Source organism: Onychostoma macrolepis, chromosome 13 (genome assembly GCF_012432095.1).
Source record: "Onychostoma macrolepis isolate SWU-2019 chromosome 13, ASM1243209v1, whole genome shotgun sequence".
NCBI classification, from domain to species: Eukaryota; Metazoa; Chordata; class Actinopteri; order Cypriniformes; family Cyprinidae; genus Onychostoma; species Onychostoma macrolepis.
This window is the reverse complement of record NC_081167.1, coordinates 20,459,298-20,470,919: the sequence shown is the minus strand read 5'-3', so window position 1 is coordinate 20,470,919 and position 11,622 is coordinate 20,459,298. Positions and strand designations below refer to the sequence as shown.

Here is an 11,622-nt window from a genome sequence, read left to right as displayed (position 1 = left end):
GAGATACTGAATTTGGGATTTTCCTTAGTTGTCAGTTATAATCATCAAAATTAAAAGAAATAAACATTTGAAATATATCAGTCTGTGTGTAATGAATGAATATAATATACAAGTTTCACTTTTTGAATGGAATTAGTGAAATAAATCAACTTTTTGATGATATTCTAATTATATGACCAGCACCTGTATATTTAAATGATTTACATTCCTTTATTTCCAGGGAGTAAAACACACAATCCTTAAATGTTAATTTTTCTTTTATTTAAAAAAATATAGGCCTGAGCTTAAAATATTTTTCTCTGTGCAGTTACAGCTAAAAAGTGTGTATAGTATACTATCACAACATCACAGATCAGCATTTCTGCATAGTATACAATGCAATGTATAATCAGAACAGATATACTACTGTACTTCTGTTTAATGCATCTTTATTAAGTACTCTGACTGAGAATGTCTGTCCACTGATCTTCAGTATGGGAAGTGCAAATCAAATGCAGTGTTAACTGTTTTAGGCACAATCTTGCGATCAGAAATTCTTAGTACTATTTGCACACATTTTCAGTCAATGAAAGGGTTTAGTCTATGTAAACTTCATTATTTGTAGTGATTCTCCAGTTAATAACCCATTTAGTCTTAACCAACACATGTGAACACACATTGTTTTGAAATCTATGAAACTGACTAGCATGAGAACTGGAGCATGGAAACAGGATAACTGAAGATGACTCTGGATTAATTAAAAATATATAAACACACACACACAGTTACTGTTGCAGCAGAACTAACAATCTGCTAGTTGCAACTTTACAGTTAGCATTTCAAAGCACAAGTGAATAAGAATGGCCAAAACGGCTCCCTCCTGTGGATGCAAGCATACATTTTGCATGTTTTCTTTCCAAGAGAAAATACTTGATGGTAATTTATTTTCTCAGAGTTGTCATTTTGAAATAACAAAGGACAGGTGACTTAAATTCTTAAATCTTTGAGATTTCAGTTTGTGATGCCCACCATCACCTCACTGATGTCCCACAGTTTCTTGGCCACCTCCTCATCTGTGGCCTTAGCTAATAGATGCTCTTCATGACAGTTAGCAAAGCACTTTCCCTGAACACCCTCCACATCCGGAGAGCAGGCCAGATAGACAGAAGTCTGCGCACCTTCCTCAGGGGACTTGAAGAAGGCCCGTGAAGCCAGGTTAAATAGTGGCTTCACAAACAGTGGGATGTGGACATGCCTGCCCAGGTTAGTCCGCACAATCCCTGGGGTGAGAGCATTTACTGTCACTCCGGTCTCCTCGAGTCGGTGCGAGAGCTCCAGAGTGAATAGAAGATTGGCTAGTTTACTCCGTGCATAGGCAAATGCTTTATCATAGCTCTGCTCGCTGTTCAGGTCATCAAAGTTTATTTCACCATACTTGTAGAGCTTGGAGGACACCACAATGATCCGGCTGGGAGCAGAGCGTTTGAGAAGGTCCAGCAGGAGGTTAGTGAGCAGGAAGTGACCCAGATGGTTGACGGCAAACTGCATCTCGAATCCATCTTCTGATTTGGTATATGGACACTGGTAGATTCCAGCATTGTTGATCAGGATGTCAATCCTTGACTCTTCCTGTTTGAGATACAACAGATATGGCAAATTGTAGTTGTCTCTGAACACAAGAATGAGAAGATAAAATAATCACAACCCTAGAAATCGCTGAAACTTTATTCTACGCTAATTTAGATACATTTATCTTCTTTTGATTGTCTATTCTTTTCTTTATACACACGATTTTAAAGAATGCACCATAGATAAAACAGTAGTAACAGCAATACTCAAAGTATTTAAACTGATCAACTCTTACATACATCATTATAAGAATATATATTATATTAGTTAATTCAAGATAATTGGGACATTTTTCCAATCATCCCATTGGCAAAAAGTGGTCCAGTTTTCCTAAATTCAGAAGATATTTTATTAGGTTTCAAAATATAAATATATTCATCCAAATATCTGTTGGCCAACACAATGCTGTGGCAATTTTATACAAAACGTTTTTATATATTTGGGGTTTCATTATTATTATTATTAATTTTTGTTCTATAATTGGTTTAATGTTCTCACACTCTGCTGGGACATGCTGTCACAAAAGGTTAAACTGTGTTCAGTGAACTGTATCTTTTTTCCCCCTGAACAATAGTGAAAGCGTTTAAGTTTTAGATATGTAAATACACGTACACAATAGTTGTATGCTGATTATAAAATATCTACATCAAAAAATTATTAACTATGCCCGGTTTCCCCCATAGTATTATTTAGATACACGATTTAGCAAAAGGATATAATTTATTTTTTTTAGCTTGTCAATGAATTCCACTCGAAAAAGGTTTCATACGCGCGTAGCCACGTGCTCTTCCAAAACTTCACGAGCATGATGTCATTCATATAAAACCGCATGAGGTTCGCGCACAATTGTTTGGCTATTGGTATTGTGCACTTGTTCTTAGTTGAAAACAATTCTACCAAATTGTGTTACGCGTGCCCTATATTTACTAGAATGTTCTAAATATCTGAAAAGAGAAACAAACGTTCTGTGCTTGGTTTGATGCAGTACCTTCATTATCTCTTCGCAAAAAATACGGACAGATTTAAGCGACGCCAGGTCCAAGAGTTTGATCACTAGTTCCCCTTGCTCTGGTCCGGCCTCCTGCTTGATCTCCTGGGCCGCTTTCTCCGCCCGTTCTCGGTCCCTACATGCCATGATCACTCGGCCCTGACGCCGCAGCAGCTCCGCGGCCGTGGCTTTTCCAATGCCACTGTTTGCCCCGGTCACGATAATAGTTTTGCCCCGCAGCATATCGACGCCTTCATCCAAATGTTTAGAATGGGGAATGGCTTGACTGCTGACACTTCTGGGGCCATCAACAACGTCCTGTTCATGAGCAGGTTTGTAGGCGTAAACAAGCACGCATGTGGGAAGTAACTGGAATGTTATATTGAACTACATTACCCAGAAGTCAAAGCGGGTTAAAACGCATGTGTATTGCATTTTGGTTATTTAAAAGCAATGAAATCACATGTATCCGCAGTAATAGATGAACAGGGATTACACTTTGAGATAAATTAATAACTTGAAACATCTAAAAAAATAAAAAAATAACATTAAAAGTATGTTTAAAGAGAGAATAACCACACGTGTGTGTGTGTGTGTGTATATATATATATATATATATATAATATATTTATTTATTTATTTTTTTTTGGGCTAAGAAGTTGCCACATAAGGACTACAGCATTTGTCTAATTGGTCAAGCACATAAACTCCTTAACCTATGTTTGTAGTCAAATCTGTGTTTTAAGACTACAAACTAAATAGCTCTCTTAAGGTGCAAAACATAAACCAGAAACCAAAAAAGATCATACATTTAATTTATCATAATGACTAAATCCAGTGTTTAACAGTCAACAATACATTTTTGTTTTGTGGACAAAACTAAATCAAACATACATACACCTCACATAAACACCTATAAACACAGGGGTAATACATTTTAAATACAATGTATCAGTTTCTTCACACTCTTATCCTTATTTCAGTGTTTTAGTTCATTTATTCTTGTGGCAAGGTCCGTCAGGAACACTGGTGATGGACAACACACACACATCAGTGAAGGAAACAGCCTGAGGATTAAGTCTAAATATCTAAGTATAGCAGTGAAGAAGTTACAACGAAACATCTAAAAATCTGCTAAATTTACCTTGAAGAATCTTGCACTATAAATAAAATACAGATAGTTGCAATGTATGTTCCCTGAGATAGAATTAAATATTCTAAATCAAACTCTTGATTAAGCATCTTAAAAAATCATAGTGATCAAGGCATTAAGATGGGTAAATGCATATAATTGCACATTATTATCTTTAAAAAAGAAAAAGAAAGGGCTGCAGCATGTAGTTTAACCTCACAATGCTGAAGCATTAGTACAGTACATAATATACTAGATCATTTTGAGCACCGTAGCTTTTTTTTATTTATATTTCCAGCAATAAACTATCTGTATAGATCAAGGTTCAAAACTCTCTCTGATGCAACCAAATAAATAAATACAATTACCTATAACTTTCAGAGACTTTCATGCATGTGCTTCACTTCCCTGCTCATTAAGTAAACATTATATTTTAGCTATTGTATAGATCAAATGTAAGACACTGGATAGGTGTTGAGGTACCTAAAGAATTGTGACTCTGACGTTTGTATTTGATAATCATAAAATCTTTTCATTTTTTTTCTGCTTCACTTGCATCTATGCGTTTCCCCTTATGATACTTCTGTCCAATCCCATAGGGCACATGAGCAGCGATTGTACCAAGCTCCTGGGCACCCTCAATGTGGAACATCTGATCATCAAAGAAGATGTGAGGCCTAATCTTCTGTAGGAGAGGCCCTTTAGGGGCCCCAGCCAAAAAGAGGGCCTCGTCTACCTCCAACCCCCAGCTCCGTAGGGTCTTCAGAACGCGGGCCCCAGCGCTGGCAGCACTTCGAGCTGTGACGAGGTAAGTGCGAATAGGGCAGCTGATTCGTTGGTTTTTTGCATAGAACTTGCGCTGGAGTTTACCCAGTGCTTCCAGGAAACATTTCAGGGGGCCCTAAGAGAGGATGATGCAACGCCAAATCAAGGATAAAAAGGACATTGCATGCTCCAAACATGACACGATGGAAAAAATATTAGTAACAGCATCAATAATGAACATTAGGGATGTAACAATATTATCAATATCGCGATAGCAAATCTGTCTCGATATCATCGTGGTCACATGACGATATGAAACGATAGGTTTTCTGGGCAAAAAGTGTAGTTTTTAATTCTAACATAAAAGGTCTTTAAAGTTGTGTTTTGGGCCATTATGCTTTGGCACAGTATCTGTCAAACGAACTAAAACCGAAAGCCCAATATGGTTTAATCCCTTCATAAAGTCTGTTTTCTCTGCACATTGCAAAGCGAAGCAGCCACTTCAATCAGGCAATTAGTTTGTGATCTGGTATTTTCTGCGCCTCAGAACAGCTCCGTTTACAGTGAATGAATGCAGTGAACTCCTTTATTGCACGTGCTGTGAGTTTAGCATATGTTTGGAAACACGACAGCCACCAGCTTTATTTTCTTGGAAGATGATTACAGCATTTCACTACACTGTAAAAAGTGAAAGTTGACTTAACTTAAAAAAATTGAGGAAACCCGTTGCCTTAAAATCATTAAGTACATAATAATTAAAAAAAAAAAAGTTAAGTGAACTTGACAATTCAATTAACTTATTTTTTTAATTATCATTTACTTAAAAATTTTAAGGCAATGGGTTTCCTCATTTTTTTTAAGTTAAGTCAACTTATCACTTTTTACAGTGTAGATTTAACACGTTTTTGTGAGCCTGTATTCACTGAAGCTGAAGTTTTCCTTCAAAATAAAAGCTCTACTGCCGTGTTCGTCAACATAAAAGCTTAAAAGTGCAATATGAATTGCTGACAGCAAGTGTAGAGATTAGGAAAGAAGTAATTTCCCTACTGTAGTGTAAAGCAAAAAAATAATATACCTATGAACTATTCATTTTATTTTTCTGACTTAAGTTTTTTTAGTTAAGAACATGGGTTGGAGCTCTTAATTTTGAACTCTCAAAGTGCATTAGACAGAATAATTTAACTATAAAATGTAAATAAATGTTTTTTTCTCCAATTCTTCATTTGTCTTCTTTTAAAAAAAATCGCAATAAATATCGTATCGTGGACTTAATATCACGATATTATTGTATCGTGAGATTTTGATATTGTTACATCCCTAGTAGTTGTAATTATGTTACCCAGTTTTAGTTTACCTTAGCAAGAGGCTTGTTCTCAAACTCTTTCTCGTGCCTAAAGAAAGTGTCCAATCCGTGTTCCTTTACAATAATCTCAGACTCGTCGGAAAACAAAACTGCATCTCCGTCGAAGGCTACACGCAATTGCGTGTCACTGAGCTCATTCTCACTGTCGCAGGTGAACATTGTGGCAGCTGCTATTCCTGTGAAAATGACCATTTAAAGCAAATTTAGCTTCATGTTCAGCTAATTAGACTTTATTGGACTAAGACTTTAAAAGTTTTTGAAATGAAAATCCCAGTAAGATCACAATGCATACAATTTGTTTTAAATACCTTCTTCAATAGCTTCTTGTACCTTCTTTGAATCTTTGGACAGGTAGAGGTTGGTCATGTAGGCCTTCAGGTAACCAACTGGACTCTCTCCACCCGTCATGCAAAATCTCTCTATAGTTAGATCTGCAGAGAGAGAGAATTCATGTAACTTATTGTTTGTATTAAGGGTGTGCGATATTGAAAAAAAATGATATCTCGATTTTTTGGGGGATTTTTTCGATAACGGTAATTAGACGATATTTTGCCGAGTGTGTTATTGTGCTGATATCTGACTACCGTGGACAGCTGCAGTTTCTGATATTATTCATATTCTGTGTGGTCAGTTCACATCAGTGATAGAAATTAATCTTTTCATATAAGTTTAAATAGATTTTTATAGGCAATTTTACCTTTAATAAAGCCATTTTTTTCTAAAAGTATGCATTTTTTTGAGTCAAATTGTTACATTTAATCAGTCAATTGGAATAATAAGACATTTAGGCCGTTACCAAACAAATGAAACCAGTATCAACAAAATTAATCTTTGCAGAAGTTGCATCTGAAGTGGCATTTAGATGTATTTACACTGTTTAATGCAGCTCAGAAGGACATGGAGTGCTTTAACCTGCAGTTACAAATGCATAATGTTTTGATATTTTAAACATAACACATTAAATACTGATATTTGAAATTATTTTAAAAATGAACAGATACTTTGAATGTGAAATTAAAATCGCCAGTAGGTGGCAGCAAGTGAGTCACTGCGACTGAACCTAATCATTAAACGGGTTGACTCATTCAGGAACTAAACAACATCTTCATGTTGCTCAGAGACCCAAAAAACAGTGCTGTAGCTATTTGGAATTATTTTTGTTGGCGAAATGGAGCAAAAACAGGCAATATGGTGTCTAAAACGCAAGTCTCTTAATATTAACTTATTGTTTATTGAACTGTTGTATAAAATCAATATCACAATCATGCTTATTTTTGAACAAAAAGCGGCACTCTTTGTGTGATTGTAACTATATGAAATATATATATATATATATATATATACACACACATTTTCTGCCCTCATATCTTGAATTTTGTGATAATTCTTAATGCATTTTATTAGACTGAATCATGCAGTGAAAGAACACTAAATGCGCACGCGCTCTAGTCTAGACTTCACGTAATGAATGCGTGTTCTGGTGTTTTGTTTGGTTTTTGCAAAATACTCGATAATGTCAAATTGTACATCGTTAAAACGACAATTACGATATTATCGCAGATGATATATATCGCACACCCCTAGTTTGTATAGTATTTAGAATGCAGTACATATGCATTTGTGTGCTGCAAAACTTATGAAACCTTTTGAAAAAATTATGTAAATCATTGTAGTGGTCTTTAGCCAAATTTTGGTCTGTGTGCCTGCACTGACTTTTATGTATTTATTTATTTTTTTCTTTGTGCATGTTGGTCTGTGTCTATGTAGAATAAATATCTTTTAAAGAATGTATTGATGATCGCTATCAAAGGCTAAATTGTAGGCTAGTAAATATTCTCTAGTTGAATAGTAACGTAGCTTAATTTTCATCAGGGGCGTCATGCACTCATTATTTTAGAGGGGGCACGAGGGGTGGGTTGTTATTCAAAACATTCCCAAACGCATTAACTATATCATGAAATATCTCGATTGTCACCTAGATTAAAAACTAAAAATTAATTTAACGGCTAAAAATTCATCTCTTCCATCTTTATTTGATCCTCTAACTCTAGCACTCTCTATTTTAATTTTATTTTATCTATCTGTATTCTTTTTATTTAAAAAAATTCACATTTGACCCTCCATCAATTGCATATTTGTGACCCTGGACAACAAAACCAGTCTTAAGTGTCAATTTTTCGAAATTGAGATTTATACATCATCTGAAATCTGAATAAATAAGCTTTCTGTTGATGTATGATTTGTATTATTTTGAAAAAAATCCAAATATTGAGAAAATCGCCTTTAAAGTTGTCCAAATGAAGTTCTTAGCAATGCATATTACTAATCAAAAATTAAGTTTTGATACATTTATGGTAAGAAATTTACAAAATATCTTCATGGAACATGATCTTTACTTAATATCCTAATGATATTTGGCATAAAAGAAAAATGGATAATTTTGACCCGTACAATGTATTTTTGGCTATTGCTACAAATATACCCCAGCGACTTAAGACTGGTTTTGTGGTCCAGGGTCACATAACTGCTATAGCTTTTCTTGTAAAACTAACACTAGCTTTCTTAAACAAAAAAAACAAACCAAAAAAACACTAGGTTTCTTTTTTTCTATGTTCTATCTACTCGTTTTCTTTTAAAAAAAAAAACAAAAACAAAACCTTTTTATGTGTACTGCGTTAGTCTAACCAAGACTTGTAATAGCACTGGCATGTTGTTGCTTTTTTTGTTGGTTTTGATTGCTTCTAATGTCCTCATTTGTAAGTCGCTTTGGATAAAAGCGTCTGCTAAATGACTAGATTATGATGGTCAAAGTAGCCTAATAATGTAGTCTATTAACTATGCATAAAAACCTGTCTGTTTACTTAAGTAACAGATATGGGAGTCATGCCATAACATATTTTTAATACGACTGACTTTATATTTAATGTGAATATTAAAAACATTGTAAGTTAGGCTACTTATCATAATACTTCAGTGTTTCCCACAGACTTAGGGTGAATCCAATTTCTCTGTCTTACCCCTTCCCCCTTCCCCTTAGTTTTGTGCGTTCACGTGAGAGTAAGGGCTATCCCAATTCTCGTTTTGATCGAGGGGTAGGGCTAAGGGGAAGTGGTAGATACCCCTTAAAACCAAGCATTTTCGCGAGCTTACTTGAAACCAAGGGGTACCCAGAACACACTGCGCAACCGGCAACAATGGCGGCCAGATCATCAAGTATTCAAGTATTTTCGGCTTAAATAATTGATTTAAAAATGACGACAGTCTTGTTTTGTGCTCTAGACAGTCCTGTACATATATATTTGCAACCATGTTCTTAATTGAAACGTTTAAAAAAATCGCTAGTTTGCTACGCTAACGTTACATTGCTGATTTGCACAACAGTCCCGCAGACTAGCCTTGAATGGAATCCATGCATGTCTACAGTTTTAACAAGTTTGTAAAACGATACAAAGTTTGTGATCAACACTTGTCGGCTCTGGTGACGTAGCAGCCACCTAGCGACGGTGTATGATGACGTAAGCGTAACCAAGTGGTGTCTCATTTCATAGGGGTATGTTTTCACCCCTAGCGCTTACATCTCGGTTTCGAGGGACAAGGGCTAGGGGTAAGACGAAGGGCTAGGGGAAGGGGAAGGGGTAAGACAGAGAAATGGGATTCACCCTTAGACTGTATTTGTGGCGGCATATATGCAAATTGATTATATGACGCGCTGAACGATTTAATCACACTGGTGTGATTGTATCAAATATAGAAAATATTATTCGGAAGTTACATACAAATTCCACTTGGCTCAAAAATCTGAGGGTGCACGTGGGCATGACGCCTCTGATTTCCATACCATAGTAATTGATGCTGTTGATAAGGCGAACTCCGACCTGGGCGTGATTGTTAGTCACCAGCACAATATCAAACAGCTCCTCGCTATCTGGGTATAGTTCTCTCAAACGAGCATTTACATTCATCAGGGCCTGTCGATTAGAAAAACACAGTAAATACTAAAGGCATGGCCCTGGATATCTAAGGATATCCACGTTAGGCAATACTGCTGTGATTAATGGTAGATTAGTGTAACAATATATGCTATTTAACCATAAACAGTGGGCAGGACACAATAATGTTGTTATGTTTGAGTCTTGTTTGTTAGTGTTTGAGTCCTGCCCTGCAATAAAAAGGACTAAAGTCCAATCATGAACAAAAGTGAAAACACTCATTTGTTTTCCGTGTTGCTCTACACATTTCCCCAGAGATTTGCATCAGTTGGCCCTAACTGTCCCAACCATCTTACCTGATGTGTGTCAGGTTCATACCTGTGCTAGGGGTTGTCAGTGTTGGTTGGTTGGTTTGTTCTTTCTTTCTTTCTATTTGTGCAGTTTTTAGTCATGTCAGTTGTAATCAAAACCAAAGGAGATTTCAGGAGTAATATGCCTATGTGATGTGAACTGAATTGTGTTGTGAGGTGCTGCTATAGAGTGCATCAGTCTGGTTCTGAACATAAAAAAATCCTATACATTTTTGTCCATAGGGTAATTGATTTTAAATGATAATCTAAAAAGACAGACCTACTGAGAGCTATGAGGTTGTAAATCGATGCTATATGCATGCATTAACTTTTAAATATGCACATATTAAATAATCATTATTATTAATAATAACAGTAGTATTCCTGCATGGCGAAAAGCTACATTACTCATGATTCTGCAAAAAATTCGACCCAATTCAGAGCATTGAAACAAACAAATCATGCCAAAAGATAATATAGTTTTTATATTTCTCCATCATTTTTCATTTGATTGTCCTTCACAATGCTTCATATGAGATCAAAGCAATAAAGCTGTACACATTTTACTTAAAACCAAAGTCTTAAAATAAAAACTTAATGGGAAAAATACTGAAAAGGCGGGGTGGCCACCATTGCACTCTATATACAAGCGTCCAGTTGCATTACCTGTGGCATCAGGTTTCTGACAGGTGCTGATGGAGGTAGGGTGAGTGTTATGATCAGACAGCGATCAGACAGTTTTAAAATGTAGTAGTATCATTATTATGCATATTGTTTAAAAAAATTATTTTGTAGTACTTAAACCTGTTGCTACCTTAACGAAAGGAAACGAGACCCCTGGGGTAAAAGGCTGGTCCTCGAGCTCCAGCTGGTGCGCGACGTACCTCTCCAGCCCCTCCTCCTCAAACACCTTCCTCTCCGTCACCATGTTAAACAGCGTTCGCGAGGACACCGCAATGGTTACAGCGTTGCTGGGTTTGGGCTGCAAGTTAAAAGCAAGCAAATGTTTACAACAGCTGTAAACAACAGCCAAGCTGCTCTATGTGGTCAGTTACCTTTATGTATGTACAGCGCTGCTGTCACTGGCGCAATGCCGCACCATCGATACTTCAAGCGAACGCGACGCGCTACAACGCGCTCGCTTTCAGTGTAGACAGATATTATCTTTGGTATAATATAAGTTTTTTTCCAGCATTGTCGCTTGCATTGTAGATTGGGTGTCGGATGCGGGAGACGCTGTTGTCATTTACAGTTTATGTACATAAACAATCGCTTACCGGACGGGGCTTCTTCGTTGTTTTCGCGTTGTCAAATAATGCTTTGACAGCTGCCCAGTCTTTTTCTTCGCTGTTGTCGGAGTTGGACTGTCCTCCTCTCTCAGTGCCTTCAGGTTTGCTCATATTGTTATGGTGGCAGGGAGACTGAATTGTTGTGTTCGGCGTCCGTTCGCTGCGGTAGTTGAGTTCCTCTCAGCATCAACACGACCA

The 11,622-nt window shown here is 36.5% G+C and overlaps 2 protein-coding genes across 2 annotated transcripts; both read right to left on the bottom strand.

The window, feature by feature from the left end:
* Positions 1 to 250: 250 nt before the first annotated feature.
* Positions 251 to 2,971, bottom strand: rdh14a (retinol dehydrogenase 14a). The gene is made up of 2 exons (XM_058796140.1): positions 2,597 to 2,971; positions 251 to 1,608 (listed from the first exon to the last, which is right to left on the bottom strand). The coding sequence occupies exons 1-2, from the start codon at positions 2,837 to 2,839 to the stop codon at positions 991 to 993; spliced, it is 861 nt and encodes a 286-aa protein (XP_058652123.1). The 5' UTR covers positions 2,840 to 2,971; the 3' UTR covers positions 251 to 990.
* Positions 2,972 to 3,309: 338 nt separating this feature from the next.
* Positions 3,310 to 11,622, bottom strand: LOC131552382 (cytosolic 5'-nucleotidase 1A-like). Its single transcript, XM_058796138.1, has 6 exons — positions 11,413 to 11,622; positions 10,950 to 11,117; positions 9,695 to 9,824; positions 6,165 to 6,287; positions 5,848 to 6,032; positions 3,310 to 4,629 (listed from the first exon to the last, which is right to left on the bottom strand). Exons 1-6 carry the CDS (start codon positions 11,533 to 11,535, stop codon positions 4,261 to 4,263), a joined length of 1,098 nt encoding a protein of 365 aa, XP_058652121.1. The 5' UTR covers positions 11,536 to 11,622; the 3' UTR covers positions 3,310 to 4,260.

Coding starts and splice junctions, on each gene's coding strand:
- LOC131552382 (XM_058796138.1), bottom strand. CDS start 11,535: ATGAGCAAACCTGAAGGCACTGAGAGAGGAGGACAGTCCAACTCCGAC. Junction 6,288..9,694: donor CAACAGCATCAATTACTATG/GTATGGAAATCA, acceptor CTCTCTCTGCAG/ATCTAACTATAGAGAGATTT. Junction 4,630..5,847: donor AGAACAAGCCTCTTGCTAAG/GTAAACTAAAAC, acceptor ATCCTCTCTTAG/GGCCCCCTGAAATGTTTCCT.
- rdh14a (XM_058796140.1), bottom strand. CDS start 2,839: ATGCTGCGGGGCAAAACTATTATCGTGACCGGGGCAAACAGTGGCATT. Junction 1,609..2,596: donor TTTGCGAAGAGATAATGAAG/GTACTGCATCAA, acceptor TATCTCAAACAG/GAAGAGTCAAGGATTGACAT.